The 27,890-nt window shown below is 33.1% G+C and overlaps 1 protein-coding gene and 1 long non-coding RNA gene across 4 annotated transcripts; both read left to right on the top strand.

Annotated features, from left to right (window-relative positions):
• Positions 1-10,457: 10,457 nt before the first annotated feature.
• LOC111634538 lies at positions 10,458-10,929 on the top strand. Its single transcript, XR_002758243.1, has 2 exons — positions 10,458-10,530; positions 10,677-10,929. It is a non-coding gene; the product is annotated as an uncharacterized LOC111634538 (long non-coding RNA).
• A 2,476-nt stretch (positions 10,930-13,405) lies between these two features.
• On the top strand, positions 13,406-27,737 carry LOC111634554 (1,5-anhydro-D-fructose reductase-like). 3 transcript variants are annotated; one of them, XM_023379354.1, is made up of 11 exons: positions 13,406-13,570; positions 15,793-15,885; positions 16,211-16,366; positions 18,161-18,271; positions 18,732-18,815; positions 18,886-19,002; positions 21,669-21,799; positions 21,916-21,997; positions 22,096-22,179; positions 26,975-27,066; positions 27,137-27,737. In XM_023379354.1, the coding sequence occupies exons 2-11, from the start codon at positions 15,811-15,813 to the stop codon at positions 27,174-27,176; spliced, it is 972 nt and encodes a 323-aa protein (XP_023235122.1). In that variant the 5' UTR covers positions 13,406-13,570; positions 15,793-15,810; the 3' UTR covers positions 27,177-27,737. The 3 variants fall into 3 exon arrangements, with proteins under 3 accessions (XP_023235122.1, XP_023235120.1, XP_023235121.1); XM_023379352.1 differs by having other exon boundaries at positions 13,407-13,570; positions 15,796-15,885; XM_023379353.1 differs by lacking the exon at positions 13,406-13,570 and adding an exon at positions 13,671-13,871 and having other exon boundaries at positions 15,796-15,885.
• The last annotated feature ends 153 nt before the right edge of the window (positions 27,738-27,890 follow it).

Here is a 27,890-nt window from a genome sequence, read left to right as displayed (position 1 = left end):
AAAAAAGAACGTGTACAATTCTTGTACAATGTTAAAAAAAATTAACTGTTACTTTGGTAGCATCATTTACAATTAAATTTAATGAATGAGAGAGATGCGCGAGGTACAGAAAAAGCTCTAGAATTTATCTTCCTTAAATTTACGATTTATGTATCCGTTGTCGTAAAAATTTGTCTTTCCACTTCTTTCCCAAGACTACAAATATTCGAGTACAAAGTAATTGGTTTTGACTTATTTTTACTTAAGAAGTAGTTAAATAATTAAGAGATTAGGTAATTAGAGACATAAATAAAACACAGCTGAAAGAGCCGGAATTTTACTTAAACAAAAGCTTATCCGAACCAATCTCTAGCCGAGTACAGTGGGGACTGATTTCTTCGTAATATTAGACGTAATAAAGACAGAAATTTTTCCAGTTCAACGAGAGTGACCGAAAAGTTGTAAATTTTGGAAATTTCCGTGGACAACACCTGGTCCTAAAACGAATTAGTTAAAAAAATTACTATTAAGTTTAACATATTTCGATTTTTCAGCTATGGTGAGAAACGTTTAAAATCTATAACAACCCTGTTGCGTCCTTTGAGATATATTAATACTAATGATGTGACAAAAGAGATCAAAAGAGGTATTTGACATTGACCGGTAGCGTCACCCTGGGGATTTGGCAGCCCGCGTGTATACACGCACTGCAACCGTCTTTGATTCCATTCATTAGCCACTCGTACAGAGCTATTTGACTAAGTGGATTGTTTTAAGATTTAAAAAGTAAAGAATATTTTATGTTATTTTAATGTACGTTTTTTTACAAAGCTATATTTAATTATAATTTTCTTTTAAAATATATTCGTACAATTGAGGAATATTTTGTATCAGGTAAGTACCGGTATATCACCACACATTTAATTTTATCGAGTAAGTTTTTATAATTTTATTTTTAATTGTAGCCCTTATATCGTGGCTAGCAATTCGAAATATAATTGTGATATTAAAAATACATTTAGAGAAGTCTACGGTTTTTACTGGCTTATCGAACAAACGAATACGAATGGACCCTAGACCATTGCTGACACCAATTAACTGATTGCCCCTGGAAGTCGGCTTCTTATAGAAATACAGCTTCCCTATAATCAAATGTCGCGACACGCCACTGCTGAATTATCGAAATTCCTCGTTTTAGCATTTAATTGCGAAGTAGATGAAAAATTGAGTTACGAGATTATGTCGGGTGCGTTTACTTCTGAGGTAATAGTGCTACTTCTGAACACCGGAAGTGACGTCATTAGCATGTGTATTTGTGCTTACATGCCCAGTTCGAAAGTAAACGAGAACGCTAACAAGAAATATGGCTGTTTCCTAAACTAATATTGTCAAAGCTGCTATTTTAAATGTTACGTTATAGATAGAACTACTTGATTCCGAATCGGGCCAGGATGATTTTATTGTGGATATAATTGTAGAAAAAATGAAAAAAAAGTAAGATCAAATAAAAAAAGATAGAAACTTTTATTGAAGATACTCTATCCTTTTATAAGCCAACCGATTTTAATTAAACAACCTTAGACTTACAAGAGAATGTTTTGAAATTCTCTTCTAAAAACTAAGCCCAATTATAGACACAGAAAAATTACTTCCTCTGGAAGATGACCCGAGTCTCCTCAAAAGCAGCTTTTATGCTGTCTATGGACGTTGGCAAATCAAGATCATTAAATCAATCGTAAAGATTGATTTAATGATCCGAACATAATATTTTCTGAAGATTCCAAACGCCTGTAAGGTAAACCTCACTTTTAATCATAAACAATGAATCGAACTTAATTTTTTTCATATTAATTAACTCTGTTTATGAAAAAAGTCATCTAAAGCTATTGAACCTTACAATGAAAAAAAAAAAAGAGATCATTGTAAACATTTTACACAACAAATAATTGAAATTTACCAATAAAAATATTTTCTGCCGTTTATTTTTCCAAAACTAATTCCATTTTTATTACTTTGTACAGAAAGTAATTTTTCACGAGAGCAGCCATATTGAATTAGCGCTAAAAGCTGGACAACGAACTGGCTAGCACTCCGAGCTTACCAATTTCTCTAAACTTGATTTCACATAGCTCGAAAGTAGGGTTTCTTTCCCGGGATTCTCGCCGTTTATTCCCTACGAGAAAAATCCCGGGAAATTTTATTTTCCCGGGAAATCTCGCATTTCAATAATAATTTACTATGTCAGGTTTTCTTTCTATTATTTATTATACGAAAAGTTGCATCTTGAAGACTGACCTAAGAGAGAAATTTTGAGGTTTCTTGCTGCATATTACTACCTATGTTTTATAAGTCTCTACTTGTTAGTTCATGTAATATCTATGTATTGTGTTTGCGCATCATTGAACAGCGGAGCACTGGCTGAAAGTAAATATCACTCACAGCATTTTAGTTTATTTTTTATTTCATCTTTAGAAGTAAAATAGTATTTTTTCGTAATCATTAAAAAATCCCAATGAAACGCTTTATTTTACTTTATCTTATAATGTAGGAGAACATAAATTAATTAAACCTAACGTGTCCGTATGGGTGAGATTGGCCCTACACATTTAGTTACTTACTAGAAAATAAATTAAATTATTCAAATTTATGATATTTCTGTATGATGTTTTTTATTCATATAAAATTCTATTTTACTATCTCATCCCGGAATTTCCCGGGATCCCGGGAAAAGAAATTATTTTTTTCGTAATCCCGCTGGAGGCAAATTTCCCGGGAAATGAGAAACCCTACTCGAAAGTAAATGCCGATGAACGTGGCGCTCGGACGAAAGTATACAGGCTGAGCGTGCTGACAGTAAAATTAGCTCAGAAGTAAACGCACCCGTAGACAGTACAGCTAAAAACGGTAATAGAACAGGTCCTTGCTTTATGCTCTCAAGTATAGTTAATGCCTCAGGTTGCCGTTAGCTGGCGTGAGAGTCGCTGTTAGGCGAGAAGTTTATCTATTTGGTCAGTAGGTAAATTTACCCGTTTTCAAGCATTTTGTAACTGTTCTGTCAAAAATATCTTATTCGTTATTACATTTTTTAAATTTTATATCATGTATAAAAAAACAAAAAATGTATTTAGTTTATAAAAACAATTAGACTAATAATATGAAAATTTTAAATTACAGATGAGGATTAAATACAGATAATTAAATCCAGGTGTTAAATACAGATCTGTTTAAAACTATTAAAACTAATATCTCAAATAGAGATAACAGAGACCTATCACACTGCTACTGTTAACATAAAAATTACACTTCTATTATCAGAATGCAATCTTCTATCATTTTAATGTTACCAGTAGCATTATGATAAGTCTCTGTTATCTCTACTATAGTATTTCAGATATTAGTTTCAACAATTTTTAGGAAAAGAAGTTCTTTTATAATGTTTAAAACTGTTATATTGCTACATATTGTGAACGAAATTTTTGTACATAATGTTCTGTGTATAATACAGTCGACCCCCTATAATTACGGTCCCTATAATTACGATTCCTATAAAACTACGAAAAAATATACGTATTTTGGAAATGTTGAGTCGGATTAGTGTAGAATCGATTAATTTTATGGAAGAAAACCTTTCAATCAGCCATAGTCTGTAAACTTGACACGTGTCGGGCTGTGATTGGAACGACTTGTAAGAAATCGGATTCCTAATAAATTGGAACGTATCTATATCTTATAGGGGGGTCGACTGTATATCTGTTTAATAAATAGGTAATGGTAAAATATGTAAATAAATTTACAGTTTAATGTTTTGTTTTATTACGTATGCGTGACAACACAATTAGCTTATCCTCTGATACATTTAAATAGTCATAGAAATTTAATCCAGATAAAGAAAAACTATTTTTTAAATAATTTATTAACTTTAACACTACATAAAGTGTGCTATACAATTTTACTCAATTTAGTATAGTGAGAAATAGTATTTGGGATAAAATAGTTTTGTATTTTTGACATTAGAAATTTCACTCACATTGGCTCTACATATTTTGGTAATTTATATAATATTCTGCACTATCAAAAGTAGAATATGAATGAAGATTTATCGATGGCCTAGTACACTTGTCCTTTGTTTATATAGGTTTAAAATATCACTAACGTTTGTCTTTCTTTTAGCTGACATCATCACTAATCACTATCACCGTCAATATCTAATAACACTGTCTGAACTTTTTCCATCCTACATTTACTTATTTTATTTGTCAACCTCTAACTCATCATCCTCTAATCACATCTGCCTATAAATATGTTCAATATGTTGTCTAAATAGTCGGAATTTTCTCTTTTATCTTTAACAATTTATAGTCTATTTGAAATCCAAGAACTAAATTTACTGACTTTTAATCCCCCCCTTTCTAATCTGTTCCTAACTTTTTTTTTGGCTCAACTTTAATCTCTCTCTGTCTTATTAATTAAATTAATAAACACAATATAAATTGTGAATAACATATATCATAGCTCTTTTCTCACTGCAAACTACAATAATTCACCTAATATTAAAAAATAAATAAAAAAATATGGGCTTAACCTCGATAAACTCCAAAGCCACCCTAAATCATAAATCTCTTTTCTGTAACACTTTAAATCGTAACACATGGTTTAACATTTCTATACACTTCCATAATTAAATGTATATACGTAATTCTCATCATTCTCGTATCTTTCTGATTCAGAAAGTTATCGGGAATCCCGAAGACATCCCATATTAATAATGTATATACAGGATTTAATTATAAATTTTTTAGTACATTTTCTTGCTCTTAACGAAAACTTTCAAAAGTATTTAAAAATGAACTCAAATTATAAGCAAAAAACAAACAGTTAATTTAAAGTTTAAAACAGAATAGTAGCATTAGAACTATTGGCAGTGCAAGGACCATTATAGCGACTCTGCTAATACGTGTAGCGCCATCTGTTATAGGATCTTTATAAATTTTTATTTTTTGTTAATTGATAAAATTATTTGCAAACTCTTAAAACTTATTGTCATCAGGAATACATATGCGTGCAAAATTTTAACTAGATCGGAAGTGTGTTCAAGTTGAGCTACTTTATCTCGATGAACAGACAGTAAGTTAATTACAGTAAAACTTTCCTAATTCAAACGTATGTGACTCGAATACTGTATTTCTTTAACTCGAAGAAAACGAAGCACTCGGTAGGTCTCAATGGAACAACATAGGGATTTAACTTTTCCGACTTGAATTTCTTAACGTGAATTTTCTCCAAGTCGAAGTTTTATGTTGCTTTCAAATTCCCCGACTCGAATTTTAGTATTTATTTTATCCAATAGGATCCTAATTATCGGACTTCTATGAAATTTTCAGACAGTTAGTTGTACCTACTCCTCCAACACCAATTTTCAGACAACGTTCTAGTCCAAAGCAAGATGTCTTCTCGCTTTTTCTCAACAAGATGTACAGTACAGTACCTGCAAAACTGTTCGATTCCATTAGTTACTTTAAACGTTTTGCTGAAAGGCGTTACACTGGCTGTTTAAAGTAAAAATAAAACTATCAAAGATTCTTCATATAATGCAAGAGAGATAAAAATACAAATCTATTCAGAATTGACATTTTTTTTCTCTAACTTGAATCGTCTGTAACTCGAAGCTTTTTTCCTGTCCCTTGGAGCTTCGAGTTAGGAAAGTTTTATTGTAATTACATTTGAGGTTTAACTAACAACAGAAGCAAAAGTTGCACCACGCAATATTTATTTATAGAGTCCTCAACTATGCATCTTTTTTCAAGAAAGTCATTATTTTTCTCACAACATTATTTAATTCAATATTACAATAAATCTGAACGACTTTCACGTCTTTTCACTCGAATTCTTCGACACAGGACTAAACAGATCTTTGTAATAGCCTAGTTTTATTCTTTTAACTTCCGCGTATACTACGCGCTTCCTCAATTCTTCTCGGTACACTCCATTCTTTCAGGTAGAACTTAATTGCTCAGGAAACTCCGGTGTAAATGTATCATGATGTTTCTGACCCCGACGAAAAGATTGGCTCTTGTTATATTTCTCAATGGTTTCACTATATTAGCCAAGTTTGGAATAAATCTTGCACAAGATGTCACCCTACCAAGTGAACTATGAGTTTGCGTGGCATCGCGAGGAGGATCCATTGTAACAATTGCAGTAACTTCTTGATCTATCTCGTTTTTGAAGCCATGGTTGCAGTCCAGTTTACTAAAATCTTATTTCCGTAGCCACGATATCGTCAAAAATAGACAATACATGTCTTTTTTTTACATTTATTAATTTCTCAAACATCAATACATATTCTAATTGCATAGGGATCAGGTTTTTGGCTTTTGCTTCCAGTGTATCGGAGATGACCATAGGGTCGGCTCATCTTCAACCTCCTGTAAATGGTAAGTTTTGTCGATGTGTTTGAGCAACTGATGCCACTGTCTCATCTATGTTAATTAAAGTGAATTCCTTGCTCTTCTGGCATAAATTATTATCCCTCTTTATCTAATGATTTTACATATTTACAGGCTGTAGAACTGTAATAAGTCTGAACTCCTTGGCCGTAGAGTAAAAAAAGTAAAGGTTGGCCTGCACCTTTTGTGACATATAATTATGCGGTTATCTTGTAATTATGCCATACTGTAGTTCAGCCATGAATGCATCTTTCAGCAGAAGAGGGATTTTATCGGTGCAACTGTAGTTTAGGATTTAATTAACTAGTTGCAATCGTTGCTTGGAATGTCGTATGTTATTGATGTGTCATATGTAAGTTGTTTAATAATATTTATATAAAACCTGAAGTTTGCGGTCCTAAAATTTTAATTTAATTAATAAATAGTGTGATTGTGTAAGAACGGATGGCACAATCGGTTTATTTCCAACGTATCGTAAAGGAAGATGAGATGCAAATCAACTTTCCGAACTTGAACCTGTTTTAGAATACATCTTTGAAATTGTCGACGTCCATTAACAGTGCTTAAAAGACTTCACTAGTATTGCTGGTATTTTAATTAACTTTAAAATTTACATAAGTACGCGTCAAATCAGTAATCTATTTCTAAAAATATTATTACTTCTGTCTTCCATTCGAGTCATATCCAGTTTGAATCGAAATATTTCTTGAATTAGTTCACGTTTTTCTTGTCTAGAAAATAAATTAGGTTCTTTTATTTTCGTATAATTATAAAATATAGGATATAAAACATTTATATGTAAAATTGATAAAAAATATATTTTTAATTGCAGTGTGTAGCGTCTGTGTAATCCAAAACGAGTTGGTAGACGAACGGACAGCAATTGGTTAGAAAACGTACTTTTTATTTAAAAAATTCCTTATTCATATGCATTTCGGTTTTCTCTAGAGAAAATACAAAAAAGTATCATTTATTGTGCAATTACCAACCTGTCCTGGGTGCAGAGGCATCAGAAACCTTGGGATTTATTAATTAAAAGAGTGGAAAGCATCAGATCAACTGATGACATAAAGAAAACATTAGGCTTTCGGGATGAATTCAAAGATCTTTTCTAAGGTATGGGGAGACTAGAGGGAAAGTACTCCATAAAATTGAAGGAGAACTCTGTGCCAGTAATTGAACCACCTCGTCACCTCGTCGGGTTCCACTGTCTTTGCAAGAAAAGTTGAAAACAGAATTGCATCGAATGGAACAAGAGGGAGTGATAAAGAAGATAAATAAACCAACTGACTGGGTAAGCTCGCTAGTCATAGTCACAAAACCAGATGGCAGTTTGCAGCAGAAGAATTCAAAAAGTTTTCAGAATAATATGGCTTTATGTACGTTACTTCTAGCTCAGTATACCCAAAGTTCAATGGACTAGAAGAAAAATAAGTCCAGATAGTAAAAAGACTCTTTACTGAGGCAAGGAAACTAACGGTGACATACATCTAGCATTGCTAAGCTACAGAACAACACCTCTAAAAGATATGGAAAGACCTGGAGAATTATTGATGGGACGGAAACTCAGATCAACATTCCCTCAAATAGATAACAATCAGACTTTTTCTCGCCGAAATAAGAGTTAACATACGAAGCAAAAAAGAATTACAAGCCTTGAAACCGGGACAAAATGTAAGAATAAGGACAGAGAAAAAATTCTTGAGGAATGAAAGGAACAGTGAACCAGGCAACCAGGAAAGTGGCACCTAGATCATATGAAGTGCAAACAGAGATGGGAAGCTTGCTACGTAGAAACCACCAGCATATTCTGCCAACACAAGAGGACAGAACTCGCCAAGAACATTCCATCTAGCAGATGGGACATGCTTTAATTTCATATAACCTGCCTGCAAGAAAGGAGTATCAAGTCCAAGCAGCTTTGCATTAGGAAAAGGTAGTACCTGTGATTGAAGATCCTCCACAGCTGAGAAGATCGGCAAATAGTGTATCGACCACTAAGTTATTTGAAAGATTATAACTTAAGATTATGTAAATGTATACAACAGTTGTTTAACAATGTTACAAACTGATAACATTATGCTAAGAGAGATGTAAGACACTAATAGAGTATTGTTGTTTATTGTTGGTTACTCGTCTGTAAAGGAGAAAGATGTAGTGACGTTGTACTGTACATGCCAATGACGCTGCCAGGGAACTTAACTTGTAAGATGACTACGTGGAGTGAAGCACGTGCTAGAGAATAAAGAACTAACAAAGTGTTCAGAACTCGTCTCATTAATTGTTACAGTTATCAAAGAGATTTTTACTAGGATCAATGGTAGGGTGAGGATCAAGGGTAGTATGAGGTCTACGCAAGCGTGAATTTGTCCTTTTATACAATGTATAATTGTATAAATTATAGCGGCAAGCAAGTATTTATATGTGTCTGAAACTTAAGAATATGCCCCCTAGCAAAGGCGACCAGGAAGAAGCCAGGCGATTTGCTTTCTTTGCTATTTTCAAGTAATGATTTTATGAAAGGAGATGGTCGCTAGTTCTTGTTTAAGAGTTGTACTTTTGAAAAACCTCATTTTACAGATTAGTTGGAGATTTCGCTTGTTTTTTTACACGTATTTGTGATTCAATCTTGTGAAGACAAATGAAGAAATTTAACTTTATTAAACCAATTGGTTGGTTGATCGATTTAAATTGTACACGTCTTACCTCCTCTAATGGCCTAGAATTACTTACGCTTAAGACCCACACGAATTTCAGTTAAAGGTGAATTTTTTATTAAATTTATGACACATTTTTCGTTGATATTTTTCCCCTTTTACCTTAAAACACCTTTCGGAAGGCATTATTTCACGCTCCCCACGTATAAACAAATATATAATTACTAACTAAGTCACATCACACTAGCAACTTATCACGGGGCACCATATCCTAGTAACTCTCTCCCAACATAGAAAGACAAGACAAGAATCGCTTTGATTTCGTATAATGTTGTGATTTTATTTATCTTGGGGTGTTGCAATTCTATAGTCTTTATAACGAGCGACTGTTAATATATAGCTTACGTCTGATAATTCGTTATAGAGAAATCTATCGCCATTGCTACTAATTAACAAATTAAGTTATACTAAGGTTTAAAAGTGTCTTCTTTACACTAAACAAGCATGTATCTAGCAACAGAAACAAGAAAGATGGATCCATTTTGCTACGTCTTTCAAGTACTCTGCACCGATCGATTTTTAAACACCGTGCACGGTCGATAGAATTATTATCTCGCATAAAATCTGTCGATATTCAATAGGTATCATTAATATACATAATGTAATATCTCAGGTCAGAAACGTCAGAAATTTGACATAAGACAAGTATATGTGTAGGCCTATTACATAATTTTAAGATATTTAATATAAATCTATATTGTATCAGGAGTGACTCTCCTCCAAGTAAAATATAATATTTTATTGATACAATAAACATAAATTTAAGAATACAACACAAAACACAGTTCATCTATAATTACGCAAAGCATTAAAAACTTCTATATATATTCTAATAAATTGTCTTTATTGTATTGTAATTCGTCGAATCTCAACACGGTAATTCCGGTGCCTTATCTTACATTTTTTTTATTTACAGAATTGTATTTAATATGTAGTATCATCCAGGAAAATCCCCGCCTGTTTATCTGCTCACTTAACAACATTAGCTGTTAATTATCATTAAAATACTTTCGTAACCGATGTGTACGAAATAGCTCGACACCGTTAAGAAGAATCGTAAAAAGATAAAACAGATAACAAAGGGTATAAAATGCGGAAATTCCTAGAACTCAACACGACAGAATGATATAAAAGGTGTGAGGAGATAAATATTTTACACTGAAGTTTCGGATAGAAGACCAGTTGGTAAGTTGTTTATAAGCCCTTTTTATTATTCTATTTTTTAAAAATTGTTCATAAAATATATTTGTATTGCATTATGAAAAAGTTAATTAAGAGCATAATAACATAAGTTAATGGTATTATAATTCTCCAGGTTTGATAAATTTGATTAAAAATGAAAGCAATCGTTGTTCTTCTTATCATGGCTCTCGTCTTATGCCTTTATGGTAAGGACATTTTTAATTTATAAAATGAATTTTAAAAGAAATTTCTATCTATAAAAATGCATTATTTAGGAAATAATACATTTGTGGTATTGAAAAATATAATTTAAATGTCTAAAAAAAGAGAAATAATTTTTTTTTCCGAACAGCCATGATGACCGTGGAAGGTGCTTGCCAATTTTGGAGTTGCAACAGTAGTTGTATTTCGAGAGGATATAGACAAGGGTATTGCTGGGGAATACAGTATAAATATTGCCAGTGTCAATAAAATCTTTCTTAATATCTCTGTAGTTGATTACCACTGAAATTTGTTTTTAAGTAACTCAACGTTGTAACGTCTTGCAGATATGTATATCCCTGAATAATAATTTGTAATTAATAAAGAAATATTCTTTAAAGTTATTTTTTTGTGTAGCTTCTTGTGGGAATTAAGCATAAGAAAAAATAAAATTGTTTTGTATGGTTTTATATCGAGTAGGAGAAGCTTGGTGCAACTTATAAAACAATACTCGCTTGATTGCTAAATTGCTATCAATCCGAAATGGTTATTAAAGAGATTTTTACAAGAATCAATGGTTGGTTAGTGTGAGGAAATTTAAATTATTTAAAATAGACAGCAATTGAGACGTAAAATACAAGAAATTATCCAGAAAAATGTTTTTTACACACACACAAACACACTAAGTCGTGTACAAGGGTATTTATTTTGACAGCGTCGTTCTTAAAGGGTCCCTGGACAGCATCAGGAGGTCTTGAGGAAGATAGAAAGATTTATAAATGACAAAGTGCCAGAAAATAGGAATAAACAAAAATTTATTGTTGTTGTTGTGTACAGGCACAATGAAGTGACGTTTTTCTCAACACTGGGCTAGTTGAATCTTTTATTTAGTTACTTTATTTTAAGGGACGATCGAGTACATTAGAAGAAGAGAAAGATCTCGAATAACCTGGGCAGAAAACACCAGAAATTACAGAGAACACAGTGAAAAAAGAAGGAGGCACAACGTGGAGAACCATCATTCATCAGTTGCAACTCTTTGATAAGAGTAGGCTACAAAATATAATATGAAACCAAGTGTACACTTCTACCAGAATATTATCAAGTGAAAAATGAGAATGTATGTGAACAGGATGGCATTATCCCTTCGGTTCAAGTCTAACACTACCTGTGATTTTCCGGCTCAAGGAACCTTCGAACCACGCGTACGACCACGATGTAGGACTTCTACGGAGTAAGAGATAAAGGAGGAACTTTGAGAGAGGCAAGGAAGCCCTCAAATAACGCTCTCCACTATAATTAAACCCCTAAATAACAACAATTATTTGTCAAGTTTATAAAAATTTTATAAGGGAATAGAATTAGTGGAAGAGTCTATCACACAGTTTAGGCAGGCGAACTGTGTGTCGTCATCTGACCTCTTGCCTTTTATTCGGAGTCCTTCCCCTGCCATTCTAACTGGGGAAATCTTATGAAGTTCTTTGATTGCATTTGTGAAATGGAATACATCCCCTCCTTTCTTTTACCAAAAAAATAAGATTGCACTCGTCGATTTTACACTAGCACGGGTTCTCACGTATACATTGTTACACTTCAAAATGAATATTAGAAAAGAAAGAGAAATATGCGAGTAACTTAAAATTCTAATAGTTTATATGAACAGCTCAGAAGAAGACATTTAATCAAGGCCCAATTCTAAATCCTCAAATGAATTTCGATTGGTTTTCTGCATCCATCTCGCTCCTCCTGTCAATGATATGACGTGATGAGCCCAGCTGATCCACACGTAAGCATCAGTGGTCGAATGGATAAAACCACTCAACACTGATAATTGATCGTGGGTTCGCTCCTAGCTAAAGGGATGGCTACGTGGAGTTCCCGGATTTTCTTCGTGTTTAAATATAACTTAAGACCGCGACGAGTCTAAATCGGGCCATGGATTTTCTTTGTTCTTATAAATTATTCTTTATCTTCCCAATATACATTAAAGCCAGAATAAAGCACAAATTTTGTAAGCTTTGTTGTAGGTTTTATTCTTTTTTTGATGTCTTCGTTATGCCTTTGTATTTTCGTTAGTAATGTGAATGATACAGCTTTAATATGGTAAGTCTACAGGTCATTATACTTGAATTTCACCCTGTAAACTCAATAGCAGTATCCGGAATCTATGTGACGTAATTTTATAGCGAAGGGTCAGCAGAAGTCAGAAGACTCTACAAAATTTTATCTAAAATACAGGGTGAGAAAATACAAATTAATTTATATATATTTTGGCTTTCGGTAAAACAAAAGCACATTTGTGACAGGTTAAGACTCATCTTCCAGTTACTAATTAAGAAATGCATGCTTGATCCGAGTAGGAAACGAACAAGCACATTCTCCCTTTTGTCTTAAGCCGAACACGTGATTTAACATCAGAATAATGTTTCCAATTGTTCATTTAAAACGTGTAAATTGTTAAAATTTACACGTTTAAATTAGAAAATTACCAAATCTATTTTTGTATTAAGCGAATGGCAAAGAATTGAGCACGTGGTACACATAACGCACGTCACACATTGAATGTATAGCACGCACGCACACACGCAAACACACTACTAGTTTATCGATAGAAGACTTTCGCTTTATAAGCTTTAATTAAATCAAGATTATTTACTTCAACACTTTTACATTTTACATCGATTCTTTTAACTTTCTAAACACTAGACGTGTAAGTATCGCTTAATTACTTCCTCACCGTAACGTGTTCCTGTTTAACTAAATACAAGTAACTAAACACTCGAATTAACTTAATCGCTGACGTTAGAAAACTAGCGTAACACACACGTCTGACAAACGTCTGTTACGGAGATCCTCATCAAATTGTTTATAGAGCCGGCGGTGACGTCACGAATTGATTCATCGTCGCACCACTTCGCTTCCCGTCTGCTATTTTTACCTAGTGTTCACTTTATCTATCAATATTTATAGCTTATGAGAGGGGGAAGAAAAAAAAGAGGAGGCCCTCTGCTAAATTCGTAAATAACCGTCTACCAGGCGGTCAAGGTTAGTAATCGAATCATTTATGCTCCTCTTCCTTGTCTTTCTCGTATCCCATTCTCCACCCTCCCTCTCCTTTAGATTATTTAGGAACCACTTATCGAATTATGAAAGTCGGGTTCATCCGCAATCTCGCTACACCATAGCAACGTCGACGTCACTCGAGCTTTCGTCTACGTTTTCTCTTTTCTAGTTTCCTCCGCACACTAGCGGATGAGTGACGATGACGTAGTGTGACGTCGACGGCACGTATCCACCTACGCTTCCACTTGTTACTAGTGTTATATATTACTTTACGGGACATTAGGTAACGTAATTTTTTTTATTGTTTTATTTTTTGTTACGCGTTGCGTTACGTCTTCACTCCTGTCACTTCTTGATTGATTTCTCTCTCCTCGTTACCACGTTACGTGCCCATTAAACTCTAATGATGTTACGACTCGTATTTATCGTAACTTAAGGGAAATTTCTTTTTTTTTTCTTCACTGATAATGGATATTTTATGTAACAGTTACAAGGACGACTGCCTTTTTTTTTTTTTTTAATCTCAGATTTTATTTATGTGCCTCGTTTTATTTAAAAATATTTAAATTATTTTCAAAATTTAATAAATTTTTTTAAAAAAATTAGACATTTTTTACAGGGAAATATTTCGAAATTTATAAATAAAAAAAAATATATTCTTTTTATTATTTATTTTTTCATAATTCTTATAGAGAAACGGAGATATTTCTACCTGTTCTGTTGAAATATCTTATTATAATATTACAAAATATTTTATAAAATAAATAACTGAATTTTTCAATTTTATATTGGATTAAAATTAAACTTTTTAAACGTAAATTAACGTATAATGTTTTATTAAATAAATAAATATATATATATACAGTTGACCCCCCTATAACACTGTTGATAATTCCGTTTTATATGAATTTCATGTTGTACGAGTCACTTAGATTTTACAAATACGTGAGCCGTTTACAGCCCGGCACACATATTTGTAAAATCTAAGTGACTCGTACAACATGGAATTCATATAAAACGGAATTATCAACAGTGTCATAAGGGATCGACTGTATATGAGGTTTGCCGACTGATTGCGTTAGTCAGGATCGTAGCGCAGTCAGGACTATCGCGTGGGAGTGGAGAAACTCTTAGGGACAGGTTAGCAATCGTCAAACCGTTTAACAAAAATAAATATTTCTTACAACTATTTTTATAATAAAGATACTGCCTATCTAAAGCTGTAAACAAGTCTGTACAAAAAGTTCAGATGTTCTGACGATCGAGACGTTGAAGGCGATGGCCTTGGGACACTCAACAATATTTTAAAATATATTCTTTCGGCGACTAGGTGTACCTTGACGATTCTTGAAGGGACGAGAGAGCGAAAACCAAATCTTCGGATGTCAAAACAGCTTTCGTTATGTAATCCCAGGAGCACAAAATTCCGTAGAGGCACACCTCGAACCAAGAACCGCGAACAGAAAACCGAGAGCGTCATATTCTTAATTTTGCGCGATTTTTATAAGTTTTTTTTTAATCTTAGATCGAACATTCCGATATGTCGATGTCGACTTACCCCTCTTTCCCGATTCGTTTTTCACACGTTACCAAACGTAACAATATCAAAACCCAGACCGACCGACAATTCGATCTTTATAGAAGATGTTTAATCTTAAGTCTTGCATTCATGTATTGTTTTTACTTGTGAAGTTCATCTTTCTTGGAAATTTCTACAGACATGTCTTTTTATGGACATCAAATATTAATTTTTCGTTTATATTTTTTCTTATTTGACAGTTTCTTTTTACAATGTTAAATTATTATAATTATAATTATAATTATTATTATTAAATTTTTTCTGTACGAATTAAAAAATTTTTGTGCATGAATTTTCGACTCATTTTTGGAGCTCCATATATGCAATAAGTTGTATGTAATTATTATCATTAAATAACGCTTCTAGCTCACAACTTTAATTTAAATTGAATTAGTTAGCTTAATAAATAAAATTGTAATAAACTAAGGTGATAAACCCTCTAATTTTTTATACATTCCTATTTATTAGGCTAACAGTTCGATCTAAAATAATTCTTGTTATTTGTAGTTTAAAAGGATGAAAGTATCCTGATTAATTGATAANGCAAATTCCAACGTTTACTGTCAAATGTTATAATATTTCTGTTTATATTATATTTTATTTTTTTACCCACTCGAATTACAAGCAGAAGCTTAGAAAAAAAATGGGCGAATATTCGAATTATATCACTTTAAATAATGGGTTAAATATGCCTCTCATAGGACTTGGGACGTTTCAGGTAAGATTTTTGGATATAAAATTTAAATAAATATAATATAAAATTAATTTAATTAGTTAAATACCCTTAAAGAATATTAATTTTAATGAATAGAAACAAAAAGTTCGTTTGTTTGTCTATCCGTTTGATCTTTCTTAATCTCGAGAACGGAGTTAGATAGACGAAAATAGGAACCACAACCCGGTTAATTACATAAAAATCCTTATTTTTTCAGGAATTGTATGTTCCTATTAAGAAATTAATGTTTCTTTTAAAACATAATTAAATTTAAATATAGAAATAGAGGAAGAAATCTATAGAAAAATATTGAAATTTTTGTTTTCAGTCGAACAGATCTGCTATGGAAACAGCCTTGAAAATCGGATATCGATTAATTGATACTGCTTTTATATACCAGAACGAAAAGGAAATTGGAGAAGCTCTAAAACACTCGTTTGACACAAATGTGGTCAGGAGGGAGGACGTCTTCATCGTTTCTAAAGTAAGTACAGTAATCTCTGTAATACGACAAACGACTGTTGTATTAATGGATTTTGTATGTATGTATGTATGTATCATACAGTAAAAAACGCACATGTTAGTTTATTGTATTAATAATCACAATTAAAAAAGGCTAAATTATTTACACGTGTAGTATGCATATCATGCTTATATTATATGAAAGTTTTTCTAATAAATATTTACAATTTCGTGTTCTAAATATTTTTAAACAACGTAAAGAAGTCATTCGATTCAACGTATAAAATACTTTTATTTATTATTATTATTATCGAAAACGATGGAAAACTTTATAATTTATTTAAATTTCAACGTTATAAATATATAAGCACATCTTGTTTATACGAAAGTTTCGTTATAAACAATTCGTTTACATTAAAAAGTTTTTATGTTTATATTCTTTCTTTGTTTTTATTTTATTATATAACTTAATTAAAGCAATAGTAAATTCTTAGTCTAATTATGCATCACAACACGTTATTTTCCAGGTTCTGTTATACGTAACAGAGGAAAAGTATGGTTATCTGTCAAAGTATGACCCTCGAGATTTTTATATTTTTGGACTCGGGGGACCTTGAAACTTCGAGAAATTTCGGGGAATTTTCTGTATGGATGTGTGTGGGGGGCTATCTGGAGCCATACTCCAGATAGCCCTCACACAAAACCCTTAACTGTATTTGCAAAATGGCAAATACAGTCAAGCGCCTTGGTAACTGAGCAGATAGAAAAGCCTGGAGTGCGAGTACTTTATAATCTACTGTGGTAAAACATCACTTGTGTGGTTACCTTTGGTATATGCAATTTCTGGCCACATGAGTGAGGTGATCAACCACGTGCCCGGTCCTCCGTAGAGGAGCAAGCGGGACACTTGCTCTTCCCTGAGATCGAGTAAAAGATTATAATCGTAAAAGTGAAGAGAAAGCCCTAAAAATCAAACTTTATTTATGTAATTATTTGTCTCCAAGTTTTCCAGTGAGCAAGGTTGCTCACTGGAAAACTTTCTGCGGACGTCCATGGCTACGTAAAATTATAATAAAAAAAAATTGACACAGAACTATAGAGTACCTGCTGAAAGTTTAATACAATTAGGCCTATAAAAATAATAATAAATAACATTAAAATAAAAAATTCACATAATATTGTACTGTACATCCCTTGCAACGTACGGTAATTCAAATTTTTATACTGGGTAGTAACACTTAATAATAGAATATTGAAATGTACTGTGAAACCAAACTGTTGAAATATGGTTCATTCAATTATTGTATAATACTTGAATGAACTGAATTGTATTTTATCCATAGACGAAATCAATATGTTTACGAAATAGTAGGAGATTATCTAAATATTATATTTTAACAGGATATCACTAAATATGTAGGAGTGTCAAGTGACAGAAAAGAGTGCTAATAATTAAACAGCTGTAACAGGTTCATAACTCGATCATTGCTGATTCACATAATCATGATTGAATTTTAGAGTTAAATTTACTTTGTCGAGTATAAAATGAAGATTTATTTTACTTGTTGGACGGATCAAACGGTCCAAAAACTCTAGCAACAAATCTCAGTTCCGTCTAATGACCGTTGAGTTTAAGAACGTGGGGCTTTCCTGTGGCTGGGCCACGTAAATTGTGATAAATCCTATCTTGGGCACATAAGTGAGGTGGACAGTGGCCATCAAGATGGAATTTGATTTATATTAAAAATCAAGCAGTTTATGTGTTTTCTTGTTTGTTATAAAATTATTTAATTTTTTTAAATAATATAATTCTTAGCTTCCAAATAATGGACATCGAAACGTCAAGTACTTCCTTCAAAAGTCTCTTGATGCGCTTCAACTGCAATACTTGGATTTGTATCTTATCCATACTCCATTTGCAGTAAAGGTGAGGATCTCTCCAATACATTCATCATTTGTTTGCAAAATTTAGCATTTTAATGAGACTTTCCTTAAATAAATTTCAGTAAAATCAATGGCGCGTTAAAACTTCGTAGGGCCCAAATAAATTTGAATTAGGGGTCTCATGTACAGTGTTGACTATAGGCATTTTTCTTCGGAGAAATGTTTGGGGAAAATATTTTCTTATAAAAAATTGGTTTGGGAGGTTGTAGGAGGCCCAAACAATGGCCCTTTTCGCCCGTAGGATAACGCGCCATTGCATAAAATCATAATTCTAAGTGTAATGTTCTTGGATGACCACGCAATTCTTTTATTTCTTCTAATTCTATAAGAAAAATCAAAGCATTTAGCATTTATAAAATACTATTTTATAAAATTTACACAATTTTGCAAGTTATTAATCGTTAAAAAGATTATATTATAACAAAATGGCGATTCGTTTAAAGGGAAATCATGATCTGGATATGTATCCTGTAGAAAATGGAAGATTAGTTATAGACGAGGATGTAAACTATTTAGAAACGTGGAAGGTTAGTGAATACTTTTTATGGGTTTTTATTAATATTCGTATATATTCAATAAATTTATATATATTTACAGAAAATGGAAGAAGTCGTTCGCTTAGGAATGACGAAAAGTATCGGTTTATCAAATTTTAACAGAGATCAAATTGAAAAAATATATAATAACAGTCGAATCAAGCCAGCAAATGTTCAGGTAATGAATGCTCTTACATGTTAAATATAATTTAAATCATTCATTACAGGTGTTAATTATATACAATGGCGTAACAGAAACTAGAGACGAAGCCATTAATGCGAAGGTTGAAATGTTAAACGGATTATCAGTTAAAACATTCTAGATTATAACTTAGATAAAACATGAAAAAATTGTATTTATGTACTCCATATGATTGTTTTTATTAAAAATTGTATACACATTTTACCCTTCTATAGTGTTGTATACAGTACTTTATCAGCATTATGAATTGGTACGCCAGCTTTATATTTCCAATGGTAGAAAATACAATACGATCGTTAAGTCTCTCCTCAGTGTGGCTCGGTCGAGTGGTGACGTCATAATTTACTTTAACTGTTTGAATGTGCGGTCTGTCTGTGATGTCATTACTCGTAAAAGCTCCCCCCGTTTCCCCGCCTGCTGCGGAGGGTCTTTACGATCGTATTGTATAATTAATTCCTCCACAAATGGAATTCGTATAGTTTGTTAAACCCTACGAAAGGCGAGAACACTCGTTACTCCAAAGTATGTTGACGCATTCACAATAAGAGCCTGTTTGATCAATTCCTTTCTATTATAAATCTATGATTTTTTTCTTTCAATAAAATGTGTTTCAGCGTTGGTATTAAACTCGCAAGATAGAACTTACAAGACTTAAGTTACAAGATCAGTTTACAATATGGCTGGGAGGGATTGTTTACTCGCGAGATGATCTTAACTTACAATTCGTTAAATGGTTATCGGTGGAGGAGTGGATAAAACCGCTGAACACCTGAACTGATAGTTGATTGTGGGTTCTAACTTCACCAATGGGCTGGCTACGTGGAGTTTTCCGGGTTTTCTTCACGTTATTAGCACCTAAATAGGGGCTAGTTTTCCACAAAAGTCTTCTCGGGAGGCACCCCTTTTGGCAGATCACCCACGTGTCGCGTTGCCGTAACCAAACCAACCCACCCTGTATCAGCTTCGAAAAATCGCATTTAGCTAATAAGAATCAATGTTTCACCTAAGGCACGTGATCTATATCCAATCATACAACTCTTAACTCTTTTATTGCAGTAAACCGGACTTGCCGCCATTATTTTTCTAGCTCTTCAGTACTTGTAATCTGCGTATATTCTGATAATCGTGTTTATAGTTATTTCAGACCAAAATGGCGACGATAATAATGGCAGCATATCTGTTTCCGTTGTATTACGATTCTATTTTTCTTTTTAAAATTTACTTTTTTAATTTTTAATTAAAATATTTAATTTCAAGTATCCGTTTATCATATGACCAATCAACGGAATTAATTTTAAATTATTCTCTATTATATAAACAGAGCTGTGCATAAATTATGTAACGCAATATGTGTAATTGACCGTTTAAATGATGATAATCGAAGGCTTCATTGAAAAACTTATGACAAATACAGGTATATCCTAGCATCTGTTCAGGGGCAAAAGAGATCTTTCCAGTATTATACGAATGTATGAATGTGGTGCATACTTGTTCCAGCGCTAAAATAACCGAAGATAATAAATTTAAGACAATTCAGCATAGAATACAAATAATCTCTGACTGTAAAAAAAGTAAGCTTTATTTTGTAGAGAACAATACAATACAAAGATAAGAATGGAGCGAGGAGTTGCAGCATTCCAGTGTCAGAGTTTCACAGGTCTTATCGTATAACTCCACAGGAAAATACTCCAGGATGACAGAGGGCCTTGTCTTATCCCGGAGTAACGCAGCGTGTCATTTGCTACTACTAAACTTGATGGCTAGTCATCGAGCATTCGTTTACCGCCGTGTTAAGGATGTTCACTATTAAGGGTGCCATCAATGAATACGGTACCAAGAAGTTGCTCACCCCCAAATTTCACACCAGACTTTAGGGTAAAACGCACTTGATGTCGTGTATGTCGCGTGCATCGTGGAGCATGCTGTACCCTGTGATGCACATTGTGACGTTTATCGCTCCAATCCGGAAAACAATGATTCGTCATTCTATAAAATGTGTTGAATTTAACGCCATGTTGCTCTAATTGCCGTGAAGCATCTTCTGCAAAAATATAGATGCCGGAGCCTTCTGTTTAAAATGAATTGACGACATTCAGGCCTGGAGTGACAGCTGGCTCAACCATCACACTTAAGCTTTGGTCATACATATATACATGATTACATACGGAAAATTCCTTTACCTACGGATAAGAATTTACGGATTCTCATTAAATCTTCATTCTTTTAGGTTCACAATAAGGTAGCGGAGGGTGACAGCGGGACTTTTTTAAATCACAAGTGAAAATTTTTAAGGTTCCTAGACTCGAACCGTCAAGAGCTGCAAGATGATGAATGTTTCGACCATTCGAATTTATTTATTTATCGTGTAAAGACATTTAGGATTTAGGTTATAAACCTTTTTCCACGCAGAGAGCGTTAACTTTTTTTGTAAAGGCCCTTTGGAATTGAGGTCATAGACCTCTTTCCGCTTAGAGAGCACTAAGAGGTCAAAGCATTAATTAGAATATCAACAAAGATACACGATATATATACATATATATACTTACAACGAATATTTTATATCGATCATTACCACAAATAATCTTAATTTTTTAAATTAAAATATATTGCTTTAACACAATAAACATTTCAAAATATTTCAGGTCGAATGTCACCCTTATCTTCCTCAAGTCGAAATTTATAAATTTTGTCAGGAAAATAACGTATCAATGACTGCTTACTCTCCCTTAGGCGCACCATTCCTTCCAGAGTTTTCGCTTAAGAATTTCGGAATGTAAGTGAATTTATTCAGTAAATTTCTTAATATAAATTAAACTATTTATTGTAATTGAAATGAGAATATAATTCACATTTAATTCTATATTTCATAAATGAAAAATGTTATATTAGTATGGTAAAAGATTTTCCCATTTTACTGGATGAACCTGTTGTGAAAACAATCTCTGAAAAATATGGAAAATCTCCAGCACAAGTAATAATAATAATTATGAATTGTTTTTTAAAATATGAAATCAAATTAAAATGTAATTAAATACACTAAAAACATCTAAATTTTTCATTTTTATATAGATTATTCTACGTTTTTTGGTGCAGAAGAGGATTGCTGTCATACCCAAAAGCTGTAACGAAACTAGATTAAGAGAAAATTTACAGGTAATTTCTATAATTAATTATACAGTAGAGCGTCGTTTATCCGAATCAATTGGGGACTGGAGTTGTTCGGATAACCGATTATGTACGAAAAAATATATTAACCTGTCCCGTGTTGAAATTTTTCTCCGTTGCGTGTCGCTTCGCGTTGAATTTTCATCGATGTTAAGCCTAACGTAAACTTTTCAAAATAATAATCGTGGCTATTGTATCGTTAAAAATTACTTCTTTATTTTTTACAAGCAAAATAAATATATTGAAAAATATAAAAACAAAAAAATATATACTTTAGNTTTTTCTTGTCTAGAAAATAAATTAGGTTCTTTTATTTTCGTATAATTATAAAATATAGGATATAAAACATTTATATGTAAAATTGATAAAAAATATATTTTTAACTATTATTAATTAATTAATTCCTTTACCAATCATAAAATAATAGCACGTGGTATATGAAATGAGCCATTCTCCATGTCGACATGCATTTTTTTTTTTGGGAGTGAACACTCCAACCTGTAATTTGTGAGGATGTGAAATTCCTCACATCCTCGCAACTTTTCTTGAAATCAAAGTTGGGATCATTTGCCATTTCTTGTTTTCTCCCACTTCATTGCGAGTAAAGATCAACCACATTCGAAGCTGATCTTTTGACCTTTGAGTAGTAGTGTCACGTGTCACAAAACTCACCAAGTAATCCATGATGTCAGGCATAAAATTGGAATTCAAAAAAAATAAATAAATGAGAAGGAGGGATTGGAGTTATTTTCTTTTACTCACTTTTGTATCGTTTAATTTCGTGGGTGTAAAGGCTGGTAATTTTCAAAACGACTCTATTATTGAAAAACTTAAGAAATTAGAGTTAGCCGCGTAAGGTTCTATACCCACAATTTGTAAATAAGAAAACACGATTAGAATTATTATTAACTTACTATTCTAAGTAAAAATGTATTTACCATTTCATAAACCTCGAAATTTTTGGCATCATTTAAGTTTGTGGTGGATGATAAAAGTTCGCATAAGTTCGTGTCGCTTGCGTAATTTATTCCAGAACATTTTGGATTTTGTATACATCGTTTTTGACAGAATAAACGTAATTTTACGTCTGGTATTTCTTCTAAGACATCTTTAGAACGTTTCCCAGATGCAATGTAAGTGAAATCTCCTTGATTAACTGATATCGATTGTAAAGAATGTAGCAAAATAGATATTACAGCTAATGCCGAGGCTATGGCTATCATTTTGACAGCATTAATGAATGAGAATATTAGGTGGATTGATAAATTCTGTTCCTTAAAACAGAAAAATCGTGAGTTTCGAATTTAACTAAACAGCTGCTTCCTTAGTAAGTTTACATTAAATGCTGTATAAACCGAGTAGAATGATGATTGACAATTGTAAGTTTTCCGAGAATTTAAAGAATTGCTTTTATATTTTGTACATAAAGAAGTTAAAACAGTGCAGTGTGTAGCGTCTGTGTAATCCAAAACGAGTTGGTAGACGAACGGACAGCAATTGGTTAGAAAACGTACTTTTTATTTAAAAAATTCCTTATTCATATGCATTTCGGGTTGGCTTAAATGCCCAACCCCTCTTCAGTGCTGTTAAGGTTACACAAAAAAATTTAATTTAAGGTTAGTTTTACGGTATTGGTTAGTAGGAACATAACTAAAAACGCGAGGTGATGATAACATAAAATTGCTTACTTGACATATAATGGTACAGCATAGATGTATTTTACAAAAATTTTTTNACTACCCAATTATGTAAATTTACACACCTCCTTCAATAGTGTGCTCCGACAATTACTCCCCACGTTTGGGCAGTGTTACATACATGCTTAAATTTCGACTTCACAGCGTTTATCCTGAGGCCAATTTTATGCGTCTCCCAATCCATTGCAGCGTGTGGCGTGCTATAGCATTGTCTACCTTTCATCTAATAAGGCAATATTGTGAGCAAAAATCAAATCTCGAAAACCGTCCTGGTCAGATTAGTAGATGACCAGCGCGCACCGGACTCTTCTGCCCATCATATGATATAATAAAGGGCGATGAGAAAGAGGAAAGGGACACAACCCTGCCTGACTCCTGTCGTAATTTAAGAAAGTCAGTAGGACACAACAACTTGAATGCAGATATAACTCCTGGTAAATGGTGACAAAGTTTGTCAGTACACCATATAATCACAGAATAGACTCGCGGTGAACACTGTTAAAGCCTTCTTGAAATCAATGAAATTGATGTCCGATGTATGTCGATACTTAACGCATTGTTCGATGATATATCGAAGGGATAAGATCTGCTCGCTGAACGATTTTCCACAGCGAAACCCAGCTTGCACCTCCCGCAAGCGTTGATTGAGGGCAATCCGCATGCGTCGAAGGAGGACCACACAAATGCCTTTCCAGGCACAGAAAAGAAGGTGATACCTTGCCAGTTAGTACGCTCGGTGATATCCCCCCTCTCCTAAGAATTCTCACTATATATCCCCTTCTCCAATCCTCTGGGATTTCCCTAAATTAGCAACTCCAGTTAAACAATAACGTTACTTTTCCAACATGTGCTGCCCTCCATGCTTCAAAATCTCAGACGTAATTTCGTCCAACCGTCTGCCCTACTATTCACTAGACTCTTAATCGCATGCCAGCATCACCAGTGTCTACCTGAATCTCATACTATGTATCCTCAATATCAAAATCGTATATGATGATCGGTTATGCTTGATTAAATGTTTCTCGAAAATGTTCCATCCACCTCTGTTCTGTTCATCTTCAGCGATCAGAAGCTTCTCGTTTTTGTCTTGTATTGAAACGCTGGAGTTACTTATCATTTCAGCCAGTTCATTGACTATCCGGTACAGGGTCTTGGAGTCATTTCGATCATAAGCCTCCTGCACTTCAGCGCACTTTTGGAGTAACCATTTCTTCTTGTCTTTCCGACAGCTTTTCTTTACACGTCTATCTAACTCGTTATATCTTTGGTTTTCTTCCTCTTTCTCAGCCATTGTTTTAGCCTGGTCCTTTTTAAGTTTTGCGGCTTTTCTCTTATCAATCAACTTTCACAAGCGATCTTGGATTCACTGATCCTTTCGTTTTTCTCGACGTCTTCCAATGATGTTTTGAGTGAACTCTATGTTAATGTCTCTGAGGTTCTTTCAGAGATCTTTTATATCTATCATCTCTCCAAGAAAGGCGAAGCGATTGTGCAACTCCAAAGTAAATGCTTCGGCAATGGTTGGATTATTTAATTTTTCTTACACGAACAGTTTTTTTTAACATAAACTTCCTCTGATTACGATGATTATCCGCCCTAACTTGGTAATGGTGAGATCCAATATAGACACTTCTGTAAACCCCCACATTGTGCAATGATGACCTCTACTTTTTACAAATGCAAATAAAGTCTATCTCATCTCTATTGTGCCTGTCTGGTGTAACCGCAAGGTCTTCTTATGGATACTTAAGCCAATGTTTGAAGAAGGTGTTCCCAACACAACCGTTGTGTTCACATAACGACGTTAGCCTTTCTCCACTGTCACTCATATAAGCAGAGGATGCATGAGTACCAAGCTGCGAGTCCTCGACGATCACGGCCAAATTCGGCATTGAAGTCCCCGATCAGGACCCCTCAGCTCATGATTCCGGATACCATCAATGACGTTTTGGAGCTGCTCATAAAATTCATCTTGTATTGTGTCCTCCTCATCGATGGTTGGCGAATAAACCTATACCACAGTCGCATTAGCATGTCAATGGGTAAAACGAGCTGTACTAATCCAATTAGTGAAGGGCGTCCATCCAAGTAGTGCACGTTTACTTAGAATAAGACCTATTCCACCTTCATCCTGCTCATCAAGGCCCTCGTACAGAATAGTGTTGCCATTACTACTGATTCGGCAGTTTGTCGTCCATATGACCTCACTGACGCCAATGATGTCCAACAGGTTTTCATCAAATGTCCATAACAGCTCAGCGAGTCTTTCATTCTGATATAGAGTACGAATATTCCACGTTCCAATTTTCGTAATATTTCATACGGAAAAGATCATTTTTAACATCAGACACCATTGTATGTTGCAGGTTTTCTCCAACACTGTCATATTATTTGAAGCCGAAGTTCCGCTCATTCCATCAAAATTTCTGCTTACGTTTGCTTTTTTCGTAGTACTCATAATTTTTACAGGGATGGGTTTCTAATTCGACCTCTGCCTTTTGTATCTGGGCTCGTACGAAAAAATATATTAATTTATCCCATGTTGAAATTTTTCTCCGTTGTGTGTCGCTTTGCGTTGAATTTTCATCGATGTTAAGCCTAACGTAAACTTTTCAAAATAATAATCGTGGCTATTGTATCGTTAAAAATTACTTCTTTATTTTTTACAAGCAAAATAAATATATTGAAAAATATAAAAACAAAAAAATATATACTTTAGAAGTAAATCTAGTATCAAAAACGTTCGATTCAGCGTGACACACAGTCCTCAGAAAAACACCACACAAAAGTGCAAGTGCTGCCAGCTAAAACACACACATCAACAACAAAAAAAAAAAATATTGGAGTAGCCCGAGATATAGCCAAAGATTGCAGCGCCACAACACTAGCGAAAATTTAAATTTGCCGACTGGAATTCTTTCGGATAACCGATGTTTCGGATAACCGACTTTCGGATAAACGACGCTCTACTGTATAATTAAATACAGTATAATTATTTCTTAAGTTAAAATATCGCCAATGATGATTAATTTGATAATATAAGTCATTACTGATTATAGTTGCAAATTTTAAATATTCTTCCATAGATTTTGGATTTCAGTTTATTGGAAGAAGACATGGAAAATTTAGGAAATATAAAGAAGAGATTTAGATATTATAAATTCAATTTTATACCCGGGTAAGTAATTTATTTTATTCATTTTACTCTTTATTTTTTTTTTCCAATTTAATTATCGTATTTATTTCAGATTGACGGAACATCCGCAGAATCCATTTTCCGAGACTTGAATGAAAACATTCGATTTATTTATTACTCACTTAATAAATTTTAATATTATAAAAAATTAAAACAAAAAAAAACATGTATAAATTTAATTAATTGCTTAATGAGGAAGATAATTTACGTTCTTTTATCCTATATAAATGAATGTAAAACCAATGTCTATTGTTACCATTGGTGTAACATCATTGGAATTATGATCGTAATTAAGTACAGAGAGAATTAGATTTTTGTTATCATTTTATGCCCTTTACTCTGTTGAAAATTGATTATTTCAAAGTATAACGTGGAGAAATATCATCACATAAATAATAAATCGGAAATTTGACTGTTATTTCGTATTTAACAATACAAAATTGCCATATATTATTAACAGTATAAGATAACTGAAGATATAGCAAAAAATACAGATTATATATGTATAAATTATATATATTTTTATCGCTATTTTTGTTAATTCGCTACTATTCATGTATAAACTAACTTTTTTATTGTTATAACAAGTCGTCGTTGTAACACCGAATTGCCTCTAATGGCTATCAGATATTCAAATGTCTAATAAACTTAATAAACCATTATATAGATTGTAATTATTTAGCAAAACCAACAGTTTATCAGATGTTGTGTCTTAGTCTCGTAAGAATACCTTTGATACAATAGTGTTGCCGTAGTAACGGAACAATCGATTATATTTATAGGTAACAGAGCTATACAGTTTTATG

The sequence above is a fragment of the Centruroides sculpturatus genome, unplaced genomic scaffold (genome assembly GCF_000671375.1).
Source record: "Centruroides sculpturatus isolate CEXI.00-Female unplaced genomic scaffold, Cexi_2.0 scaffold861, whole genome shotgun sequence".
Classification (NCBI taxonomy): domain Eukaryota; kingdom Metazoa; phylum Arthropoda; class Arachnida; order Scorpiones; family Buthidae; genus Centruroides; species Centruroides sculpturatus.
Note: the sequence above shows the minus strand (reverse complement) of the source record. Positions and strands in the feature narration are given on the sequence as shown.

What these genes read in the sequence shown, in the direction of transcription:
- LOC111634554 (XM_023379354.1), top strand. Translation starts at nt 15,811, where the DNA reads ATGGGCGAATATTCGAATTATATCACTTTAAATAATGGGTTAAATATG. An exon ending in TCGCTTAAGAATTTCGGAAT is followed by an intron (nt 21,800 to 21,915) that starts GTAAGTGAATTT and finishes ATGTTATATTAG; the next exon opens with TATGGTAAAAGATTTTCCCA. An exon ending in ATGGAAAATCTCCAGCACAA is followed by an intron (nt 21,998 to 22,095) that starts GTAATAATAATA and finishes ATTTTTATATAG; the next exon opens with ATTATTCTACGTTTTTTGGT.